Source organism: Apteryx rowi, unplaced genomic scaffold, assembly GCF_003343035.1.
Source record: "Apteryx rowi isolate R43461 unplaced genomic scaffold, aptRow1 scaffold_511, whole genome shotgun sequence".
Classification (NCBI taxonomy): domain Eukaryota; kingdom Metazoa; phylum Chordata; class Aves; order Apterygiformes; family Apterygidae; genus Apteryx; species Apteryx rowi.
Genome location: NW_020450774.1, coordinates 472,940 through 497,639, shown reverse-complemented (window position 1 = coordinate 497,639; position 24,700 = coordinate 472,940). Strand labels below are relative to the sequence as shown.

Sequence of the window (24,700 nt, the reverse complement as noted above, 5' to 3'; positions counted from 1 at the left end):
TAGATGTCTTCAATTCTCCAAATTAAGTGCTTTTTATTACAAAAGCAATTTTGTATTCTTGCTGATTCCATACTAATAGCTGTTCTATTATATCACTATTAAGTATAACCGTTGTATATACCACTGAGGAGAACTTCCCAGTTAAGAGAAGATGATAATTTGTCTTTCTCAGCTTTGGAAGTTCTTCAGGTTCTTATTCTAACTTTTTCGATCTCAACTTTCCGGCATTAGCATTACAAGCAGCCCGCTCAGACGCTTACAGGGCAGCAACTCTGCCAGCAAGCCTGTCCTAGGTGCGAGCAGCAGCAAGCGCTTCACTCGCGTACCTACATTCCCGTCTGCTGGAGTTCCTTGTTACGGGCCTGACGACACACACTGCACGTTGGCAGGTTGCCAGGAAAACCGATGAACGGAAAATTCACGAATGAGAAGTCAACAGCGGTTAGTCCCCAAGAACCTCTGCACAACCCTGAATATAGCTGTATCCACATATTTTGGTCAGTCTTTAAGAATCAAGGCACTGAAATGCAACTGTATATGCGTGTGGTTGTTTATGAAAGCTTGGATTACCTACTACACTTGCTCGGAAGAGCAAACACTGACCTCTTGAAGAGGCTCATCACTCACTCACTCTTCACATAACCCCACCCTGCTTATAACCCCAGGAAACCTGTACGTAAATCCTGCAGCTGTTTCTTGAACAGCTTTCTGCCCTCCCGCGCTCCACACTGTTAGCACTAGGCTTTTTTTGTTGTTTAAACCAATTCACTCTCCCAGTATCAGCATCCTGCTGGTTCACCTTTGGGATTACCTCCTGGAGTTCCTAGTAATCTGCCCGGACTCCAGAGTCCAGGCACAGAGGCCTCCGAGTAGTTAAGTATTCTCTGCATACGGCTTTCACCGAGTATTTGTGAAGGAGCAGAAAGAGGGCTCCCGGGACACATTTTTCTGCAGTAGCAGAACAGGATGTATCACGACTTCTTTATTTCCAGCCTTATCTCCACCTTTTCCTTTCTCTGCTTCATCCCCATTACACTGAATTAGAACCTCATCTAGTGTCTCCCATCCCCGCTGGTGGATTTCCAGTAACTTTGATTTCCACAGTCCTTGAGCTCAGAGGGCTTCCTTCTTCCTTTGGCATCTGCCACCACTAGGTATTTAAGCATAGCAATAATATTTCCTTTCAGTCTTCACTTCACTGAATGAAAAATCTGGAGCCGACTTCTGTGTGTACCCACAAGCACGTAACAGCCACACCTGGTCGCGCCAGCGGTTCAGCCAGCCTTTCTCCAGCAGCAAACAGCAGAGGTTTTCCCCAGAATATTTTCACAGCTTCCAGGTCTTTGTAGTCCRCAGACTTCTGAGATCACTTCAGAGATCACATCTGTATGCTGAACAGTCGCAAACAGACTGTTCTTTTGTGAACTCCCTTTTGAACCCATGTCAATGTGCAGCTACCACAACACCGCGTGATGAGGAGTTGCACAGCTTAACTGCGTGCAGCATTAAAGTCGCTTGCTTGTGGTTTTCACACGCCACCTTCCAGCCTTGGCTAGAACCAACGTTCTTGTATTGGAAGAGGCAATGAGCAAACCAATCTACCTACCTTTTTCAAGACACTCGTATTTTTAAAAATCCCCTTTGGTCACTTCTCCTGCAAACTGAAGAATCCTAATSTTTTTAGTTGTTCCTTCTAAAACAGCTATTACATCCCTCTGATCATCTTACTTGTCCTTTCCGAAACATGGTAATCAAAACTGTATATTATATTAGACCATGACACTTATTTCCCTGCCCACAGGAAATGATCGCACCCATTGTATCAGAAAAAAGTCACTTTAATTTTTCAATTGCTGCATTTATGCTAGTAAGTTCAGTGAATTACAGGATGCCTTAGCCTTTCAGCTCCCACTGCAAAGCAATTGTACCCAAGCTCCCAGAGCGTATGATATTACATTCTCCACAGCTGCATTTTTAGTTCTATTACTCTGTTCCTCAGAAGTGTTTCATCACTTCTACAATGATAATATTACCTCTCTCTGGAGCAGTAATCATTCTTACTTTGGCTCTTCCCTTCTCCCTCCCTTCTCTGTGCTATGACCATTACTGAAAATATCAGTATCTTTCAAGAAATCCATCAGTGCCTTTCCTTCCAGGTGCCACCCTTCATAAATATTTTTATCTCCAAATGTTTGTACCTATATCTTTTTGCCAAATCCTGTACTAAATCCCACCATTAGTAACTTTCCACATGGCATCACATCATCAACTGTAGGTCACTGTACTACTTGTCCATTTTTGCTCTTAATTAAGAGGACCCTCGATTCTTCCATCCTTTGCTACCACCATTGGCTACGCCGTGACCCTTCCTGCACTGACCAAGCTCCTTCCCGCAGGAGGCTCGTCCCAAGAGCAGCCTCCCGTCCTCCTCCTTGCTTGCAGCCCACACTGTGCTGAGCTTGCCCAGCGTAACTCAAGCTGTACAGGAGTTTCATGCACACAAACGCAGTCCTGCTCGCTACCCACCCCACCACTCTCCACTTCCCTTTGTCCCAACCTCCTCTCTCCATTGCAACACCATTTTGCAACGAAGACGCACGTTAACATTTGGAGCAATATCTTTAATCCTAGCTCGAACTTTACTGAACAGCARCTCCACTTTTTAACAGCTATGGAATAGCAAGTTGTTTATCGCCTCTGGTGAGGTTTAACTCAGCTTGACCTTGGGTATTCTTACTTCACTYCTGCATATCTTAAAGGTCAAGGCAYRACTGAGACATCATCACGTGTGCTTAGTCTCCATACCCTRTAATAGGTACATAGCTGTCCTGCTTTTTAGGAAAGGAGCAGAGCTGTATTAGAAAGAGCTGTTCTTATCTGCCRTTCTGTGACACTGATCTCTCATCGTGCTAGACAAGGTACGAGAGACTGTCCCCGTCCTGAAGAGTACAAAAATCTGCACTAACCAACACACAAAAGCATAAGAAGTGTCAGGTTTCTGACGATGCTGCAGGGCACTAAAACCCAATGATCTAGCTTTGCAGACAGAGAGCAGCTCCTATACAAGGACAGCAGCATGCAGAAGATTTAATGCGTTTAACGCATGGTGATGGAGGATTACATGGTTCAGTGAGAGGCAGGTTAATATAGTAATTTTAAATTGAGAAACAGTTTATTTCTATTGTTTTCTGTATGAGAAAAGAAATACACCCTTCACCTTTGTAAATACCAAATGCTACTTAATCAAATACTTAATTGTCCCCACTGATGTAGAAACCTTTCAAGGCTTGTTCTGCAAGCTACAGGTTTGTTCAGTCATCGCTTTTGCCAGCGATGGTTTATCAAGCCCAGGTCCTTTGTAAACACTGGGCAACTTTATGTAAAGAAACTCCTTCATATTTGGAAAATGGCTAACATATACTAAGTTCTTTAGTGTACAAAATTATCTGTTAGCATCTGTCATTTTGGAAACAGCTGAATTTCACTATTCTGAAATGAAGATGAATGTCAAGTACTGAAAAAACCTCAAGGTAGGTATCAATCTAAATAAGCACTACCACCACCACCACTAATAATAATAATAATAATACAAGACAAAACTACCTTTGCTTCCCAAGATGTTTAAAAATAAAATGGATGGATAACAAGCAAGAAGAGAACAGCATTCCACTTTAGAGACCCACCGCTGAACTTGCAGTTGGGGACGAGGCCAGACACAGTTATTGCACCCAGCATCCTGTTTTTGTCAGGGACCAGAAGCAGCAGCTCAGAAGCTCACACAAAGAAGAGGGCAAACAAAGTGACACACAATCTCAGAAATGGGCTGATTGCTTTCAGGGGGGGCAGACAGAAATGAACAGTCATTCCTCCTTTAAATTCTGAACATGGATATCCTGCCTAAAACACACCTGAGGCACAGGCATAACTGCAACGTAACTGGAAGCACCCAAGTACCAAGTGTCCCGTCTCCTGTCCTTAACTGAAACTGAGTCTGTTTTCTCTTCACTGAAGCTCTTTTGTTATCTTCTGATCAGCTTATTCAAGTATGGTAGCCACATCCCCGTGAAAGCTCTACCCATGATTCAGAATATATTCTTTAAATCGATTCAGCTATGTTAGCTTTTGTGCATTTACATCAGTAACAGAAGCACATTCCCTCCTCTCGGCACAAAGCAAGAAAAGCTATCAGCACAGCCGCAAGTTTAGYGGGGAAACCCTCGGCCCCAGTGCATCCCTTGCTTACTGAGCTACTGCGGAGGGGACGAGGTGTTGTCCTGGAAATATGTTATGTAACTCCCAGAAATAAAGGTTCAGTTTAAATACAGGAAGTGACAGTTAAATATAGATGCGTTACACAAAGTAAAGTATCTTAACCAAAACACATTGCTATTCTAGCTACCAGCAAACCACTGCTGGGCAAAAATCCTTTTAGAGGCAAAGATGGAAATGGCAGAGTCTTAGATAAAGCCCCATATTTTTTGCATGACGAGCGTGTGCCATAGGAAACTTTATCCAAAACTTGACAAGTTTAATTTCAAAAGTGAAATTTCAAACTGTCAGGAACAAGGAGCATGCTTTTGTAGATTCACAAACCACCTCTCATCTTTGCAACACTTAAAGGTTGCAACTACACTTAAATACTCCTAGTAAAAATTCCATGCTTGCTTACCAGGTCATCCGTCATTTACAGTCAGAACAACCATCCCATGAATCATATGCTTCTTGAGCTCAACTCCCCAGAAATCTGTTGAAGTTATTTTACAATGCATTCAGTGAACTTTGGGAAAGCTAGCAATTCCCTATGTGTTACTTCACAGTATTTCTTGACTTTGTCCCATCAACACTCCTCACTCGGAAAGCGGTTACTTTGGAGTGCTGCACCAGGAAACACGTCTCAATTAAAGATGCTAAAAAAATTTTGAAGAGTTCCATGTCCAACAATCAGGAATAGTCTATTCCAAGACACCTAGGGCATGAGTTTGTCAGTGTTCATTTATTTGGTACAAAATATGAGTATTCTGTCAATATCTAACAATCAGAACCACATGTTAGCATGATCACGCTGAGAACCTGTATCGTAGTACTTTAAGGTCTTCCGGGGGGGAAGTGAAGTTACTTGCCAAAGCTATACAAGATTAATATTTGTATTAGAATAAAACTCAGCCCATCCAAACCTCTCTTCATTTCTCTAAGCATCTAAACCCCACAGTGCTTACAATTTCATGACAGCTTGCTTGTCTGTCTATACACACATTCCACATCCTCAGTATTCCATATATTCAATTATTACATTTCATGAGGATTTTTTCCGATGTTTAGTCTAAGACTTTGTTTTAAGTCATTTCAGTGTTTTGTTCTATCCTTCTATCCTATTGAAATTCACAGCATCCATCCTGGTTTGGTAAAAAAAATACGATGCACAAAATGATTGTTAGAAGTTATGCTTTGATTTGGGTTGAAAATCTGAATGTTAGCAGTCCAACAGACTAAGATCATAGCAACAGATCCCCAGTAACTCGATCGGGGAAGCTATATTACACCTGAATGCCTCTTTAGCCTGAATGGCTCAGTCTCTTCCTTTTTATTGCTCTGCTTTCAGTTCCCAGCTTATCTACWACTATCCTTCTTTAGGCATCCCAGCCTAAAACACTGCCCTTACGGAGAGGCTGCCCTCTGTTGCTCCCCAACGAAGCGTTCCTGGGCACTGAGTTACTTCAGCATCCACATGCTTCTTTATCCACCAGCTACGCGGTTTTTAAAACAAAATCAATTTTGACAACTCTCCTCTTCTCCGGACACAAACTAAATAGCTAAGCTGGCGCATTTCGGCTAAGGAGGTGCTCACGGGACTGGGATAGGAGACACAGCTGAGGGACGGTGCACACTCAGAGCAGTGGTAACCCAAAGGGTTCAGAAAACATCCGTCGGGAAGGCTGATCGTTCAGCCAGTCTCACGGCAGTAGAAAGACGGCTCAGAGGAAGAACAATGCTTCCTTCTGGCTAAAATCCATGCTGCAGAGTACCACGAGTTCAGCATTTACAAATGTCAAACATCATCAAGCAATAAATAAGGATTTTATTGGCGAGCGACAAAACGGGCAAACTCAAGTTCTGAACTCAAAGTAAAGCTAGAGAGTGCGTCAGTGATACGTGCGCTTGGCTGTGGAGGGAGTTCAAACAAAAACGCAAGCTAGGAGAAGCCACTAACTTTCTTGCCCTAACTTGCTAAGGGGCTAGTAAAATGGAAAGAATCTCCAGCTAGACATGCATAAAAAGCTAAAGGAAAACAAAGTTTAAGTTTTGCCTCATGTTAGACTTTCCTACAGAAAAGTAGTCATCTTCTCAGCCAACTGAGAAACTGTCCACAGTTTATTATGGAAAAAAATAAGTGCAGAGATGAACTGCAGTTTCTTGCTGATGCAAAGGAAGGCTGACAGGTCAATTTAAAATAGATTCAAGACAACTTGTAGTTTAAAAATTCTAGTTTTAAAACACTTCCCACTAAAACACAGACTACTAATATCCTTGTCCTTCCAAACAGGAGAGTTGCCAACAGCCTGTCCAAAGTAATGGTCCAGTAACAGCAGTTACACATGCAACGCAGATCTTTTCCCTATTTCTTGAAAAAAGCTGAAGAGAGTGAGCAGGATCTATTAAAATGTCGCACTAGTTTAAACAACTTCAGACAGTGCTGGCACTCCACTTTTCAGTTTTAACACATGGAGCTTTTCACACATGGAGTTTTACCACTGCTGGAAATACACACCACAGTTATGAAATTAGATTCCTGAACGTAACCTCGGCAATCTCAGTCTCTTCTGAGATTACACTTCACTCAGATAGCTTCTTGCAGAAGCAGGTTTAAGAGCACGCCACCAGATAGCTCCTTGGGTACATTACTCACCATATCTGTAGCTTGATCTTCTTTCCTTGTAATTCAACAGTTTTAATCTTGAAGTCTATCCCTAAAATAAATAAATACATAAAAAATAATTGGTATTTATTTACAAAAGAGCAATTCCACATCAACTCAGAATTGTTTCAAACAGCTTTTTCTCTTCTTCTATTGAATTGTCAGGCAAATCAAGAACATCAGAATAAGCTGGAAAGCAAGAGGATGGCTACCAACGCAAACAGGGCCTCAGAGAGTCTACACAACTGGTCAAACTTCAGACACTTTCAAGTGTTTAAGATGATCTGGCCTAAAAGACTTTTAAACATCTTGCTTAGTTTTAAGAGCAATGAAAAATATCAAGCTTTTACAATTTTTCTGAAGAACTTCTAACAAAGGAAATTTTGGGGTTTGGTGTAAATTTAAACATCCTAATTAAAATAGCAAGTTTTTTCTTATTTTTTAAAAATATTATTTTCCCAAAAGATGAAACCATGTTTTTTTTAAACAACTTTTATGCCTAATCCTTGTGATTAGGCACTATTTCAGAAAACACCTCCCAAAAAACTGCCAAGCTTTTTTTCTGAGATTCTCCTTTCTTTTAATCCTAAATAATCTACTTGTAAGAATAAGATTAACCTCAAAAATCTTAATGCTTGTTACCTGTTTAACTGAATTTGAAGAGGTCAGTGGGAGAGCTTAAAACAGAGCATGTGGCAAGACTGCAGACTATTAAAAATAGCCGTCTTGCCTTTTACACTGCTGATACATTTCAGACCTTCCGCTGCTTGTCTCTTGGATTCAACACACACACAAAGTTTATAAACAGTCAACCTCAAGCTTCAATAATGTAAACAGAAAGCTTTAAGTGACATGAAGCTTTTACCAGCAATAAAACGCAAGTTATCTCCATCAGAATTACTTGGAACCCAACCACTACTTCTCTTCATCCGAGTTCATCTCTGGTCCTGCCTCTGGCTTTGTACGAGGGAAGTCAYGACGCGACAGAAGGGCCTAACCATGTCTCTCAAAACTTAGGATAAGCTGAGGTCATCTTCAATGACAGAGCATGAATGAGGTTTTACTTTTAATATCAACTAATACAAAATAATTCACGTGTTAAATTGTGGCAAAATCTGAAACGGTTCTGCAGGGAAGTTAGCTGAGTATGGGATATGCAAGGACTGACCAAAGGGGAGAGGAAGGACAGGAAACTATCAAACTGGAGACAGATCATTAGCCAAGATCAGTGCTGAAACCAGTATTTAATATTTGCATTACTAATTCTGGTGTAATAAATTGCCATATTAAAGTCTGCTGCTCACGAAATTGAGAGGCGTTCTAAAAAGCACAATTAAAATAAGAAATCGGTAACCTTGAAGAAAAAACCAAGGGATGGATGTCAGTAGTACAAAATGCAGTATTACCTGCCTGTTAACCAAGAATTTCTTTTACGAATCGGCAGCTGTTTCTAAGCAACAAAAAGAGGAAAGACTGAAGGCTAAGAAATTACCATTTTACCTTCATGGAATAACTATATACCAACAGAGAGGCAATTCTAAAATGGACAAATACAGTCTTGCACGCACCTAGTGAGAAATGTCCAGCAAAGTTAGGGAAATAAGAACATCATCGTGTAAGACCTGGTGAAAACCGTATCACTCTTGTCCAGAAAAGACGGACTCGGATCGAGGCAGGGGCAATCCAAGGCAAGTCAGGACGAGGAAGCCCCAGCTCCTCCGGATCAAGAGGGACTCAAGGACCCCGTCTTGTTGCAACCCCATTCTCAGCGAATGCTTACAAGTACTGGCATAGACGATATCCAGCGGAGCTGGAACACCAACAGYGGTCTCCTCAAAATGCTCTGAGAGTAATTAGACATCAGAGGTCTGGTTTTCAATTCAAATCAGAGAACCAACACTGATGATTTTTCATGTTTTCTAAAAATCTGCTTATATTTAGCCTTTTTTTAAGCAGCAGCTGAAGTCACAAATTTCCCTCCTAAATCTACAAAGTCATTTTACACCAATTAAGATTAAACAGAGTTTAGGAAACATTACTTTATATATAACAAGTCTACATGAGAAATCTGCTTTAAACGCTACAAAGTTTAACTCCTTTCATCCCAAATATACTGTAAGCAGTACTTCATTTTAAAGTTGAAATATTAAATTCTTTTACCTAAAAATCAGAGCACCCGAGCCTCTCTGAGAACAGCTACACAACCGGGGGGGAAGGCGAGGGGAGGGGAGGCGAACGCCCCTTCCCCACAGGCCTGTTTCATGCAGAGGCAGGAACGCTTGCACTAGATGGACAGCTAGTAAATATACAACAAAAAAGAAAATGGAGAAAAAACCCTGAAATGATTATCAAATACAGTTCTTCACAGAGCCTCTTATGCCATCCGTAACAGTAGTTTTCAAGTATTTCATAAACRCTAATCTAAGCTTAAAGGGGCAAAATTCCCCATTTCTAGGGATTTAAAGCAAGGCAGCAATTAAAGGCCAAAGTTGTCCCCTAATTCTAGGATGTCAGCTTGGAACTTTTAGACTCCAATTGCAGGTTACCTGGCACAGACCTTTTATTTGAAATACTCTGTTAGCTGTCAGGAAGTCCAGTCCACAGGAGTCCAGCGCGATACCAGTAAAGGGAGCATTTCTATGAAGCTCTGCAGAAGTTTCAACAAAACCTAAGCAGTCGGGCATTCAAAGGCACCTTRCTAAAGGCCTCTAACAACGCAAAAGATTTCAAGCTTTAAAAAAATAACACACTAAGGAAGGCTCTTATGTGACGCGGTTGCTTCTAAAGGAAGCAAGTTTCCTCCCCCGCGGCAGCTCCCAGCTCCRTGGCCGGGGCTCCCTCCGCCGGACACGAGCCATGCACGTAGCCGCCAGCAAATCGGCGGACGACAGCTCAAAGCGTTCGATTCGTCGCAGCTAGCCGAGCAATATTGCATTACTCATGTTAAGCTAAACTTGTACATCAACATAGCTGGGATCATATATATGGGGTTTGAAAAACAAACCCGCTAAATGGCTAACAGCCAACATGCAAAACTGCCCAAAAAGCAGTTGAGTTAGTTTTAACCACCCCCCCCCCCCGCTGTGCTGCTTTCAGCCAAGCCRTTCGCTATGATGTCGTGTTCCACAGCAATATTTGCGTATCAAACATTAATAGCACACAGCATTTGCCAAGGGATCATAAATAAAAGTATTTTATACAGTGACGCTTACTTGTAGGTTCTGCCCAGAGAGCAGGATGTTTGACAGGCACTTTTTACGCATTAAGATAAAGGAAGCTGCTAAGCTAGCCAAATAAGTTAACTCTTTTCTGCACCGAGWGGGGTTTAGCTAACTTCAGTATTTAGGGATAAAATAAATCTCTAATACCACGTTATACTCTGCTTCCATTCCAACTACATTATARTACTAGTTCAGCCCTTCATAACAGAAAAAGTTATAAATAGCAATTGCCATTTGCCTATAAATACTTCCAAATTAGTTTTAACAGACTGGAAAAAGTGGACTTTCGCACAGCTATTATGACCARTTCAGCTCCAGGCCTCTCTGAAGAACTTTCCAGCTAAGTCCTTAAGGCTTCAGAGGAATGGATTACAGATACGGGGAATTTCCAGTGACATGAAGATTAATTTCAGGAAAGAGTTTAAGAGGGATAACAGGTAAAAATAAATAAATAAATAAAATAAAATGACATGCAGAAGGGCCACATTACTATCAATGGCCATATTACTATTATAGAAGAAGTACAAATTTGAAGAATTAATGAATTAAAGATGAACATGAAATTATTCCCTCTTTAAGTGTTGGTAAAATACTAATTCTAACAGTTTAGAGCAAGGTGGAATTCAAAGAAAAACCTGGAAGTATCTTAAACATTTTTATGTTGTCAATATAACTCCACATTTTCAAGTAAAAGTTTGGAAAGTTTCTTATGCTTTAGTGTAGTTCACACAGTTTAATAACAAAGCTTTCTTATAGGCTGATCATCCAAGGTTTCTAGCTCACTTCTGGGTTTCCACCAAATTTCAAGTCTCTTACGTTGCTCTAAGCAACTGGTATGGGCCTAGGACTGACCAAAAACTGAACTCACGGCATTAAAAAGATAGAAACTATTTATGCCTTCTTTAGGTTATTAGACTTCTAGCATCAAGGCTTAAAAAAGTTACTAGACCTCATGATATGTAAAAGACAAAATCTGCCATTACACAAATACTGAAAGGCAATTTTGCCTGTTCACCATAAAACACCGACRATGAATTGCTACATGCAGGCCAAAAACAGTCTCGGAAGCGTAAATGTTAGGCTTCTACATCAGGCCGCTGAAGTCCAGCTCTTAAGTCTCTGTATCAACAGAAGCATCACATGTTCGGTCACTCCTGATAGAGCATTCCAGTGCAGTCTGTGTAAGCTTCCATAGCTGAAGGTGYTGGTGAACACAGAACTACCTGCTCAGCAGTTCTGAGTTTCCATTGCTCTCAGACTATAATGAAGACTCAGGACTTGTTTCAGAAAAGGACAGTATTTAAAATTCATAACCACTGCATCCAAGCAGTTATATATCACGTTTCACCTTCTCAAGCCCRTTCCAGGTTTCTGTATAGATCACTCTTCCATGGCTACATCACAAACCAACTGCTCTTGAGAGTGAAGGACAGAACGCCATCAATACAAGAGGGAAGGAGAAAGTTATTATACTACAGTGACTGATTAAGAAGCATTACATGAATAGCTGACAAACGTACAAATTACATTATCCCGTAATAACCTCAATTCTGATTCTTCAGAAGGAAATCCAAATGACTGCTTTCTTCTAGGTTAAGAAGAATCAGGTAGTCTTTTTCTTGTCTGCAGCATGGCTTCTCCGCTTTGCTAGGCACACTGTAATTTAGCAAGAGCCGCCTGGAAAACAGCTGCAGGGTCAGCAGGAGCCACATTTTTATAGCTCCCTGGGATGTTCCCTTTCACAGGTCCAGCACACATAGGGAAGTAATAGGCATCCATGAAGAGATACCACTTTTAAGATTTATAACTTTTTAATATTTAGAAATCCCTAGTGAGCCTCCAAAACTAATCATTATCCAGGCTGTTCTGGAACAGAAACTGAAGTTATTTACATTCTCATCCTTTGGCAAAAGCGTGAATAAAAGCATAAGTTTTATCATAGGTACAAAATTCAGCTGACGAGCAACAGGAAGCTTTAGGCTAGTTGAGACAGGCCTCTACAGTCATGTTATTTCTTTTTGAAATAAGACTTGTTACCTTTGGAAGAAAGCATGGCATTCAGTTATAGATGGCAGAAAAGTCCAGTAACTATAAATGGAACAGGAATCCAGGCTATTCTCCTGTATTATTTGTAGCTCAGATCTTACATGGATTTCTTTAACAGGTAGACCTGCTAGGCTATAAATTCTGCGTGAAGTCTTTTTTCAGCAGATGATTGCAATAAAAGCAATACAAGGAGTCACTACACAAAGTCTCCAACTCTTGCTCATTAAAGCAAGTCTGAAAGAGATTACCAAAGCCTACCAGGAATCCTGAGAACCTGGACTACTTGGTTTCTCTCAGGCGATACGAAGAAACTGCAGATCCACGTAAAGAACTGATACTTTATATCATAACGAGTTTCTCTAACAAGGTATTTATTCATCAGGAATCAAGGTTACATTGCATCTGAACTTTTCCTTACATCTAGCCCTGATCAGGTGTAACATGTTCAGCTACTTGGGGAAGGAACCAAATAAATACTGGGGACCAGCAACAGAAAATGGAGCAATCCAATCAATACCAGGAGAAGCGTATCAATGATTTAGAGTCTGACAACATACAAATACCCAGTGCTCTTAGTGTCTAAACTTAAGCAGGAAATACTAGTTTTGCTTACACCTCTGTAGGAAGATGTACAAAGAGCTATCAAGGTAGCTTTCCACCTCTGGGTTTCACAGTACTGAACCCACCTTCTTCTCCAGCTTTTAAATAGATATAGTATTTAATCCCATAAACAAATAAGACAGTTTGTCTTCCTCTTTCAGAAGAAAACTTATTTTATACATATGCTTATCTGTTGATTTTGTGTGCATGTGTATACATATGTATATACACACGGATATACATGCCTATCCATACACACACACACAGATGAGACTGGATCTCTTCTATACTCATGTGCGGCAATGAATTCCTTGAAGAAGGAGAAGCCATAATACTGTTTAACACAAACTTACACAAAAAACAAACAACTCCATCTTGCTTTGGAAAGGTGAAAATTAAGATCACTGAATCCAAGTTTTCCAAAAATCATGCAAGTCCTCAGAGAATGGTTGAGCATCCCAGCCTCACAAACCTCTTTCCTAGCTCTTAAGGAGAGCTGTAGGCTGTCATGGATCACTCCCAAGAACACTAACCTACCACAGAATACACAAACAGGTCAGACAACCAGCACAGGCTGTAGAGCCTCAGGCCTGGGCTGTCTTTAGGTGGCTCATTTCAGAGGTGGAAAGAGAAACTAGATACCCCAGGTTTTGCTCTAGTACTTGCCCATGCTGTGTTCTCCATCTGCAGATGGGGAACTAGGTAAAGGAAGAGGAAGAGTGCGATTAATGGGAGAAGTTGTATAGTCAAAAACAAAACTTTACACAAAGACATGGCTAGTATAGTTGCATTTGCAGCCCTGGTGCCAGTTCCTTCCCTTAGAAAAACCAGGGCAGGTTACTTACATGGCTCTAAGGTCAATTTTATCTTCTCTGTTTCAACAAAGAGCTGAGACAGCACCCAGACAGTAGATACACAGAGTAAGCTAAGCTCTCCAGCAAAATTTGCCCTTTCTTTTCGATTTTTCTTGACCTCACACTAAAACCTGCAAGTGCATCAACCATGGCAGACAACTCCAAAAGCTGAAGAGATGTTATCCAGTAAAAGCAACTACTRCTATGGAACAAACCAAGAACGAAGTGCCTACACAAAAGCAGACGTCCATTCTTTTTAACTAAAGGCTACTACCACACTGCTCAGACCTAAAATAAACACTTAAGAAAAAGACTACAAACTTTCACAATACAAACTTACATGATACGGTTTCTTAGTAGTCTCACAGGTCACAACAACGCAGGGTCTCCTATTCATCTAGAAAGCAGCTATATAACCGCTGCTCAGAAGCGACAGCTTCCAGGAGCACAGCAACAGGAGAGGTTAGCGGGGTCTCAGCAGTCTGCACAGAAAGGGCCCCAGAAAACTACTCAAGACAGTGCAGGACTCGTASAGTCACCCCTGTGAATGTGGTGAGGTGCCACAAGGCATATTTCCCAGCAGCAGCAACTGGTGAGCCCTTTRCTCAGCAACTGTTAGACCAAATCCAGAATACAGTGTCTAGTCTTGGGTCCCCCAACACAAGAAAGACATCAACAAACTGGAGTGATTTYAGCAGATGCCACCAAGATGTTCAGAGCCAGAGCACTTAAGTGAGGAGAAGCTACAGGAATTGGGCTTGTTCAGCCTGGAGAAGAGAAGGCTGAGGGGAAACCCAAGAGCAGCCCCTAGTACCAGCAAGGAGGTTATCAAGAATCACAGAATAGTTGAGTTTGAAAGGGACCTCTGGAGATTGTCCAAGTCCAACACTTAGGTCAAGTAGGATCTACTAGAGCAGCTTGCTCAGGGCTGAGTCCAGTCGGGTTTTGAATACCTTCAAACATGGAGACTCCACAACCTCCCCAGGCAACCTGCTCCTGTGTTTGATCACGCTCATAGCAAAAARGCTTYTTCTTATGTTTAAATGGAATTCCCTGTATTTCARTTTGTGCCCATTGCCTCTTGTCCTTTCACYGGAAACCACTGAAAAGCCTGAAGGTTTTGCCTTCTTTTACTCCCTCCCATCAGGTATTTATACTGGTAAGATCCCCCCTGAGCCTGCTCTTCTCCAGGCTAAAGCAGTCCCAGCTCTCCCAGCCTCTCAAGTCCCTTAAKCATCCTTGTGGCCTTTTGCTGGACTCGCTCCAGTATGTCCATGTCTGTCTTGTACTGAGGAGCCCAGAACTGAATACAGGACCACAGGTGTGGCCTAACCAGGGCTGAGGAGAGGAGAAGGATCATCTCCCTCAACCTGCTGGCAATGCTCTTCCTAATGTAGCCCARGATACTGTTGGCCTTCTTTGCTGCAAGGTCACCTTGCTAGCTCATGGTCAACTTGTTGTCCAGCAGGACCCCCCGGTCCTTCTCTGTGGAGCTGCTTTCTAGCAGGTCAGCCCCTAGCCTGYCYTGGCACATGGGTTATTCCTCCCCAGGTGCAGGCCTTCGCACTTCCCTTTACTGAACTTCACAAGGTTCCTCTTTGCCCATTTCTCTAGTCTGCCAAGATCCCTCTGAATGGTGGCCCAATCATCTGGTGTATGAAACACTTCTCCCAACAGTGTATCATCTGCAAACTTGCAAAGGGTGCACTCTGTCCCATCATCCAGGTCACTGATGAAGATGTTAAGGAATAGCTACTTGGTCCAATTTTCGTCAGGTACCCCCACTAGTGACTGGCCTCCAGCAGGACATTGGAGGACTGAAAAAGACTGAACAAAGCTCTCTACAGTGGCTCAGATGGGATACAAGGAAGGCTGCATGGAAGGAGGGAAAGCCACAGGCTATGCTAGAACAAGCAGCTGGAGTCTCCAGCCCTCCCCATCTTGGGAGACTTGTGATTTCTGGCAATAGAAGGCAGTTTCCTTCCCCACCTGCAGATGCAAGTAGAAAACAAGCTCTGCCAGGGGAGAAATCAGAGACAGCTGAGCCTAAACACATCAGTACCAGTAGGAAAGCAGCCAGCAATCCCAGTTGGAGACTCCCTTCTGTAGCATTGGAGGCACCTATCTCCTGACYAGACTTCCTCTCTCCCATGGTTTGTTACTTGCTGGAGACTTGGGCCTGGGACATTGCAGGGACACTGCTGTGGCTCGTCTGGTCTTTGGCCTGCTATCCCTTGCAGCTCACCTGTGTCTGCACCCTTGACACTGTCAAGGGAGATGTTGAGCATATCCAGAGTGACTGGAGACTGGGGGCTGGGGAAATGGCATGTTAGTCCCAGTAGTGTCCTCCTTATGCTTGCCAGTGAAAGGGAAAGTGCTTAGGTAGGAGTGGGCATCTTCTGTGGGTGTCACAGGCACGGCTTTGCCTTTATGACAGGGGACCGTCTCTGAAGAGGAATGTGATCCATCTCAAAGCACAGCAGGAGCATCTTTGGCAACAGACTTGCTAATGTAGAGAGGAGGGCTTAACACTAGGTTTGCTAGGCATGACAACCAAAGCCTAGAGGGAAATGAAGGTACATGGGCAATGAGGAAATATTCAGGGGATCAGGTGATGGAGGAGGCTCTCACCTCTTGCTTATCCTGTGAAAGCAGCATGATTAGGGCTCCCTCTCAAGTGGGGGAACAAAACACCCACAGCACRGGAAACACATAGGAGAAATTATGCACAGCTGCAGAGTTGTGATCTTACTAGGATTCCAGGGGTGCAGTGGGACAGGTTGCAAGACCGGAGCACTGCAATGGATGAATAGACATTTTAGGAAGGACAGGCCAGGAAGCAGGGATGTCCTCCACACAGCAGCTCAAACACATGCACATTTCCTTCAGAACAAGTAATAAGCCAGTCGGGAGCTTATAAGTAACGACTGGACAACAGGACAAGAGGGGTGCAATTGCAGTGAGAATCTGCTACAAACAACCCAAACAAGAGCAATAAGTAGCTGAAGCCTTCTTCAGGCAACTGAAAAAAGCTTCACATTTGCAGGCCATAGTTAAAGTCCTGCTCGAGTACCATCTCTACAGCTAGTATGGCAAGACAAAAGGCCACAAGAAATCCAGGAGATTTCTGGAGTGCTTTGGAGACAGTTTATTGAAATAGGTGATCAACAAATAAAACTAAGGGAGGCACTATGCTGGATCTGTTACTCATAAACAAAGAACTGGACAGAGATATGAAGACTGAGGGCAGCCATGACTGCAGCAACCACAAAATCATGGAGTTTAATATCCTGAAAGAAGAGAGCAAGACAAATAACAGTTATCACCCTGAACTTCAGGAGAACAGCGCTCAGCTTGTTTAAGGATCTGTGTGGTAGGAGAGTCCCACGGGAGACTGCCCTGCAGAGGGCAAAGGGGCCCAAGAGGGCTGGTTGATCTTCAAGAATAACCTCCTCAAAGCACAAGAAAGGTGTGCAGAAGGTCAAGCACTGGGAACTCCTGACTGAGCTCAAACATAAATAAGCAGCACACAGAAGGCAGAAAGGGGGACAGGCTACCCAGAAGAATTGCATCAACACTGTGTGAGCACGTAGGGATAGAATTAGGAAAGTGGAGTTGAAACAAGTGACAAATATGAAAGACAAGAGTACATTGGCAGCAAAATGAAAACTAAGGAAAATATGGGTCAGGTGTTCCTTGAGGCGCTCATCAGGCACAAACACCAAGGTACTCGATGCTTTCTTCACCTGTTTTTATTAGTAAAGTCCCTTGAGACTAGTTGCAGTAAGCCACTACTTACAGTAGAGGACCACTAAAGCAAACTGAAGTCACACAAATCCATGGGACAAGCTGAGATGTATTTGGCCATAACTGGCCAATGCCACGGTAAGATTGTTATTACCTTTGAAATGTTACGGCAATCAGAGGAGGTTGATCCAATCATTTTTCAGTCATTTTGCACTCTAGATGGATGGACTGCGACATCCCAACTTGGATACAAAGATGCTACATGCAACCATGTCAAAGGCTTCAATAAGCTCAAGGTTTACAACATCCACTGCTTTTACCTCACCCAGAGATCTAGCGACTTCAGCAGAAAAGACAATTAGGATGGTCAAGTATGATTTACCCTTGGTAAATCCATGCTGGCTATTCCCAATAGTCCTTCACATGCCCAGAAAAGGCTTCCACAAGAACTTGCTTCAAGGCTTTCCCAGAGACCAAAGTGATGCTGACTGACTTGCAACTCCCCAGATCATCCTTCTTGTTCTTTCTGAAGGTGGGCATGACATTCACCTTTCTCCTATCATTGGAGATCTTCCCCAGGCTCCACAACTTTTCAAAGATACAGTGACCTTGTAATGAAATCAGCTAGTTCTCTCAGCATCCCATCTGGTTCCATAAAATTAATGCGTTTTCTCAAGTAGTCTGACTTATTCCTTGTGAGTTACTTGCAGTTTCTCTCCTCCTTCCCTGAATCCTACATCTAGGCCCAAGGGCATAGGAGACCTTGCCACTGAAGACCTTCACAGCAAAGACAAAGGAACCATTGACTACCTCAGCTTTGTGTTCACTGTCACTAAATCACCTACAGCATTCAAGTAGAAGGCCCATATTTGCCTTGTTTTCAAGTCCTCGTCTTCCTTATTTAAAGGCTTCTATTGCATTCCCTCTGGTCACTCCTTCTAGCCCAAAGGGAAAGTCCTAACTCACTGTATCATTCCCAGCATGAAAGGCATTCTGCATTTCTTGGCTGTCCTTCTCTAAACTTTTAATTCTTTTGGTTTTGATATTCAGTGACCAGGATTGTAACATAGTATTCAAGATATGAGCAAACTAGGGATTTCTGCAGTACTAAAACAGAAATCCAATGACTTAGTGTGCTTTAGTGTTTCATCCTCTCTGCAGTAAGTTTTTGCTAACGCAGAGTGCAGAAGCTAGAACAGCAACAAGAAAGAACTCAGCCTTCCCGCTCTGGAAGGTTCCAAGTCATGACAATTTAGCAGTTACAGAACATCAGAAGTTACATCTAAATAGCAAAATGTGTATCTTTTATGAAGCCTTAGGAAATGCACATTTAGTTAATTCCAGTAGTCTAACAAAGTTCCACTTAACAACTGGTTAACAGCAGACATCCACAGAAGTCCTGTTTGAGAGCTCAGTTTTGATTGAGCTAGACATGGAAAGACAATAATTAGAGAAACAAGTAATTTAATTACAGTTTAATTCCACCAGCCACAAATGAGGGTTTGATTGGTTTTTACACTTTTTTGCTCCTCTTTCCCACACCTTGAGGCACTGTTGCCAATCTTCCACTTTCAGACCAAACCTAACACTTAGCTGCTTCTCCTTTCAAAAAGCACCTTTTCTAAAGGCTGCTAGCCATCTATTTGCTAAACATTCTTCCATTTATGCAACCAATTAAATACTGAGTTTTAGTACCCTCATGAACTATCAATTTTAAGTGAACATTCACCTCTCTAGCTTGAGGCCACCAGCCTCAATCTACAACACCTTGATAGCAACTGCCATCGTACAGAACAAGCTTTTCTTACACAGCATTCATAAAAACAAGCAGAGAAACTATGGGTGGCATAGCTATAGCTTCAACTGCTATTTCATGTACTGAAATTAGCATTCATGGGACAAGAGGAATTATTAAGAGGTTTGTCTCTGTACCTGGACTATCCTGGAAACTGCTATCTTCAAAGACTAGGTACCAAGATAAATCATTATGACCAGACATCTTTCTCTCAGAAGATAAGCTGAAGATTCTTACCCAGTAATTTTTGCTAGTGTGATGTTGTGCATCTTAATAAACCACACATTTACCTATAGCATCACTTTTAAGAATGAAGTAGATTCTTATAATCCAGACAAACAGTAAGCTTAGCTTCAGCTTTTGACAAAGTCTACCATAGTAGAGATTCTCAAAAAGGTTTATTCCTTTTTCAATAGGCTGATCAAATCCTATCTAAAACCTAGACACAAGTCGGACTGAACAGCAGGTTTCTCCTGTAAGTTTTTCAGTCCCTCTGAATCATTGCCACAGTTCTTCCCTAATCTTCATTTTTTCAGTATAATTTTTAAAGTATTTTTAGAAAGTTGTCTTTACAAGTTAAGTTTCACTGATACCATATCAATACACGAACATCTCTGGAACATATTTGTAAGGGAGAGCGGAGTCAACAACAGTAGCACTGTTGCCAGATCATCTTCAAATGATTATCCATCCTTAATGAAGCAGATGACAACCCTGCAAGACAGCAACTTCTCAGTGTGACCTAAATTCTTCCATTCTAGACACACGCATTTGTTGTGCTTTCAAATGCTGTCATACATTATGAACGAATAAGAAACTGAAATAAATGAGACTCAGTGTTGCAGGAATGAACAGTACAAAGACATTTGATATATGCAAGCCAACCCTGACTAACCAATAAGGTGGACCCAGCTGAATATTCATTTGGGGTGACAATCCAGGACTCTGGCTTTATAATCCCCCAAAACAATAGAAGGCCACTGTTATCTAGACTGATCTCTTATCAGAGCAAGGCCACATTCTTTGAATTCATACATATCTTCAAAGTTTTCAGAAACAGGGGATCTTCCCACTGCACTGCAGTTTCCCCATCTAGAGTTGCCTTGCTAGAGTTTTCCAGGCAGTTTGCCTCATACTCTGCCTATAGTCAACCAGACAGTCCAAAGATGAACAGTAAGGTTCAGAACTAGAAGAGTGAAAGACACTTTCCTAATTTAAAATTTGTTTTTAAAATATTCCCACTGCCCTTCAAAGGGACAGATAAGTTGTAGGCATGCAAGCTCCCTTTGTGCATCTGTTTCAAGCATGAATGTTAAATTAGGTCAAGATTACAGCCTTCAGGTGCACCAAAAATCATCTTTCACCACTAGCCTCACTTGAGACCTCCTCAAATATCACTCTTCAGATATTTATATTAAAGCCACAAGTAAGTTAACACCTACATGCTAATTTTAGAGTAAATCACCACACAAGTCAATGATATTGCTACCAGGAGCTTTTTAAGAGCACTTGAGGGCAACATTCACAGAAGATTAACATCAAACATATGGATGATTCACAAGCCCTTGTCTCTCTCCTTGATTATTCTCCCTGCACCAGGTTGTTCCACTTACTTAGTGACTGTGACCTTCCACTTTTTCATCATCTTGTCACCTACATTAGAAGAGTTAACCATCTTCAGAAGCAAACCTTGAGATGGCTTTCATTCTGCCTTACTGCCCTCCAGAAGAGGTAAGTCCCTTACCTTCCCATTATACACTGGATACTTGCAGATATAAGTCACTGTATTAGCTGGAAAAGGAACAGTTCTTAAATACAGATTATGTCCACACATTCAGGTCTCAGAAGCTACAAGGCTCTTAAGAAACAAGGGGTATTAAAAAGTCAGGAATTCTGTGAAGCTGTTTTAAGTGGCACTGTTCAGACATTTAACAAGTTGATTAGAAAGTAAGCTTTAGCATACAGGTTAAAGTGGTGTTCATCCCCACACCTGCAATTAAGACAGCAAATCCAAACAACGAGAAGTCAAGAACGACAGTATTCCATTCACTACGCAGCATCAGTTAGTTGGTGTCCCATCACACGTACTCACCTCAATAGTATTTAAATGCAACTGCCTCATTCAACAATGAAATTGACAGCGAGTTGCAATAGAGSAGCTGAAACTCGATACATATGTAAGATTCTTAGCGTCTACTGCACACATTTAATTACCGCCCTGTAAAGGAAAGGCTAGCGATGAAGCTTATTTGCAAACAAAATCAACCAAACAAAAAGAACAAACCACCGCATTAAAAAGAAAAACATTCCTGTGAAATGAGGAACTGTGAACTGAGAACTAAGATATACGAGCTCACAAACATTAATCAGAGGTGCCTGATTGGAAGTCTGTAGGGAAAAGTATCTTAATGAGCTAAATTCAAATCAACAAGAGTTCAAAAAAAAAAAAAAAGGTTTCTAGCTACCTTTCTGTGACAAGTGTGACATCCTCCTCCCCATGTGCAAAGGCAGAAACATATTCATGCCTCAGCAATCCAAGTCCACATTTCTGCATGATTAACAAAGACACCACCAGTGATTTAAATTAATGTGGATGGCTGAGACAGAATGAAAGAACACATATGGTTTTTTATCTCTGGCAAAACAGGGTGGAGCAATTGAGGCATGCTGTTTAACTGCTGCAGCTATATCCATCAACACTGGCCTATCAGAACCTCAGGGTATCAAGCATCATACAACATGCTATGGCCACTCCTAATCGCGCATTAGAGGACTGTGACAGTGTGCGACTGAGTGAAGTGCATCACTCATCCGTGAGACTGCAATGAAAGTTCCCAGGACTGGAACTTCATCCGGTTGTTTAAATGTTCCTGGTATGGTTTTGGTCTTGGCCAGATAGCACTCTCCATATCAGGGCCCGGGCAAAGTTCAGGAGATCACCAGGAAAGGGTGCATTTCCCAATAAAATGGATGCAGACAAAGTTCTGGACCTCAAATGACATGCTTAAGAATATCCGGCACGTTTAAACTTTTAAGCATCATTTTAGTTGACATGTTCAAAGCACAGTTCCCATCGATTTCAGGTGCAGTGAGTGTATCTGACACTTACACCAGTCAGACCAAGACTGAGTCCCCAGGCAATGAGAAGTTCAGAGTGTCTCACTTTGGTATAAGTAACCTGTTACGTAATACCCCTACTGTACATGATAGGGACAAAAGCCATTTTCCAGGTCAAAAATCAATTATGAAACTTTCTCATCCTCTTCTCCCCAGCTGCCGTCATCTCATTTATGAGCATTAGTTTAATAAACTTTGTCTGGTGGAGTCTAACCATAAGTAGCCTGTAATATTCAGTGTTAGACAATCTTCATTATAGGATGCTGTGCAGGAAGACTTGAGGTGGCTAGAGAAAGCAGGCAGACCAACTGGTGAGGATACCACAGGATATATTTTTTTAAAACCATGAGACCTTCCAGAAAGAAAAAAAAAAAAAAAAAACATACTTTCAGAAGTCATGTGAAACTACAGTTCAAATGACCATTTAAAAATCTCTGCTCAGAAAGCAAACTGAAGCTTCCTGTTGACACCACCTACGCTGCTGCCACTTAGGTCTATGAAACCACACACAGGGTTTTCTTTTTTACTTCTTTGAAAAGAAACTTTATCATTTTTTTATTCCAGAGGCTAAACCTTAAGACTCCCACAAACAAAACAAGAGAAAGTGAACAATGGAACTATTTTAGTGGTGTTCTTTGCACAGCAAGAGACAAAACAGACAATAAGGTTTTTATTTATAAGGTATTAGGCCAAAAAAAAAAAAAAAGAAAGAAGAGAAACTTTAGCAAGGAGTAGTATTTACAGCAGAGTTGTTCCCGTGCAGCAATGATTTCTGCTTAGCATCAATGAAATCCAGGTTTGAAAGTTGATTTATTTTTTCCACTTCTATTACATCTTTCATTTTCTAACTTACTCCTTAGCTTCTGGTTCAGGCAGTAAAATTCTGGTCAGCCTCCTTTACCAGCGTGTATTTTTGGAGAGAGCATCACAAGAAACAGCTATATCTCCATATGCACCTCTGTCAGCCACCCCCACTGGGCCCTAAACCTAAAACCATGATAAGGAAAGGTCTGGAATCCAGTAAGATGAGGCTTCATACAAACTGGCAACTAATCAGAATTCCATGCAAAGCCACCAAGCATGTGCACTGAGCATGTGGAAGTTCAATTACATCTGATTAAATCAGTTTTCATGAATGTCATAATCTACTTATATTTGTCAGCTAGAAAATAAATATGGTACGTAATGAAACTACATTCACATAAACTGATTCTATTTATGAAACAGCAAATTTGTCACTACTTAACTACAACAGTAATTCTGTCCTCAGGTTACATAAAACCAAACCTCAAGTTAACACTGACCCTAATTTATAGTGATCAGATTGACAAAGTTAGTACGTAAATGAATGCAAATAGATTCATTTTGTTTGCCTTGGTAGCAGTATTAGCTTTGCCAAAGCAATAAGTACTGTGTCTCAGAGGTCATTAAAAAATTTAGTCAGTCAACCCATTATAAATACTTGACTTATCGCAGTAGACAAACTAAGAACTATTATCAAAACAAGTAATTAATAATCCTTACTGTTAAAGCTAAAAGAAAGGAATGAGACACCATCACTTGCTGTTTTCAGACCGGACAATCTTCTGGAAGACATGCTTTCAGCAGAACCTACTGACCTATATTTGATTAGCTTCAGGCACGACAGCAAAGGAAAGACACTAAACACACTGAAACAAACATCAGTGTCGTAAGTATTTCAAACATTCAACAGCAAAGTTGAGAGTCAGAAATTCTCCAATCATTTTCATTAAATAGATTGTTTGTTCACATGATATAGTCATATCATCAATATTTGAGACAAACACTTGTAATATTTTACATGTTTTATAATATCTGAAGTCTTTCAAAGATTTTAAGTCCATGCAAGTCAGGGGGGGATGGGACTTAGTTACTGTATTTTAAGTTTTAAATGTTTTCTCTGGGGAAGCAGTCTAACAGTTACCTTTTCCAGCTCTCTAAAAGGAATGTATGTGCTTGTGAGTACTTATTGCCGGAAAATCAGTAGGTTTGTTTTTCTTTAGTTATAAAGAGGAAGGGTTAACAGTAGTTTATAAGGAGTACCCTAACTCAAGCTACCTAGACCACACTACAGCAGTAAGTGAAGTTTATTGTTTATATTAGATTTGCATTAATATCAGTAAAGTAGTAAGCACTGCAATCTGGAAGCATCATCCCCTTCTGTGACAGGGTTGGAGATCAGCCGTGACCCAGTCCTTTCTGCGTAAGATTTCCAATACAAAACTGTTGGGTAAAGATACACCTGTTATTCCCTACACTGACTCCAAAGAACRGCACTGTGTCTGATGTGAAACACGATATGTCCAACTTGGAAGTTTCTTTGCTTGCACTACATCAGTACAGTCCAGTATGTACTAACTGAAGCAGTTACCATAAGATTTAGGAT

The 24,700-nt window shown here is 41.4% G+C and overlaps 1 protein-coding gene across 1 annotated transcript in view; it reads right to left on the bottom strand.

Annotated features, from left to right (window-relative positions):
* RAB10 (RAB10, member RAS oncogene family) overlaps positions 1-21,678 on the bottom strand; it is a 34,881-nt gene extending 13,203 nt beyond the window's left edge. Inside the window, exons 1-2 of the mRNA XM_026080191.1 lie at positions 21,642-21,678; positions 6,905-6,965 (exon numbers count right to left, since the gene is read on the bottom strand). Of these exons, the coding sequence (XP_025935976.1) occupies positions 6,905-6,965; positions 21,642-21,675 (95 nt within the window). The 5' untranslated portion in view covers positions 21,676-21,678. The remainder of the gene's footprint in view (positions 1-6,904; positions 6,966-21,641) is intronic.
* Positions 21,679-24,700: the final 3,022 nt, after the last annotated feature.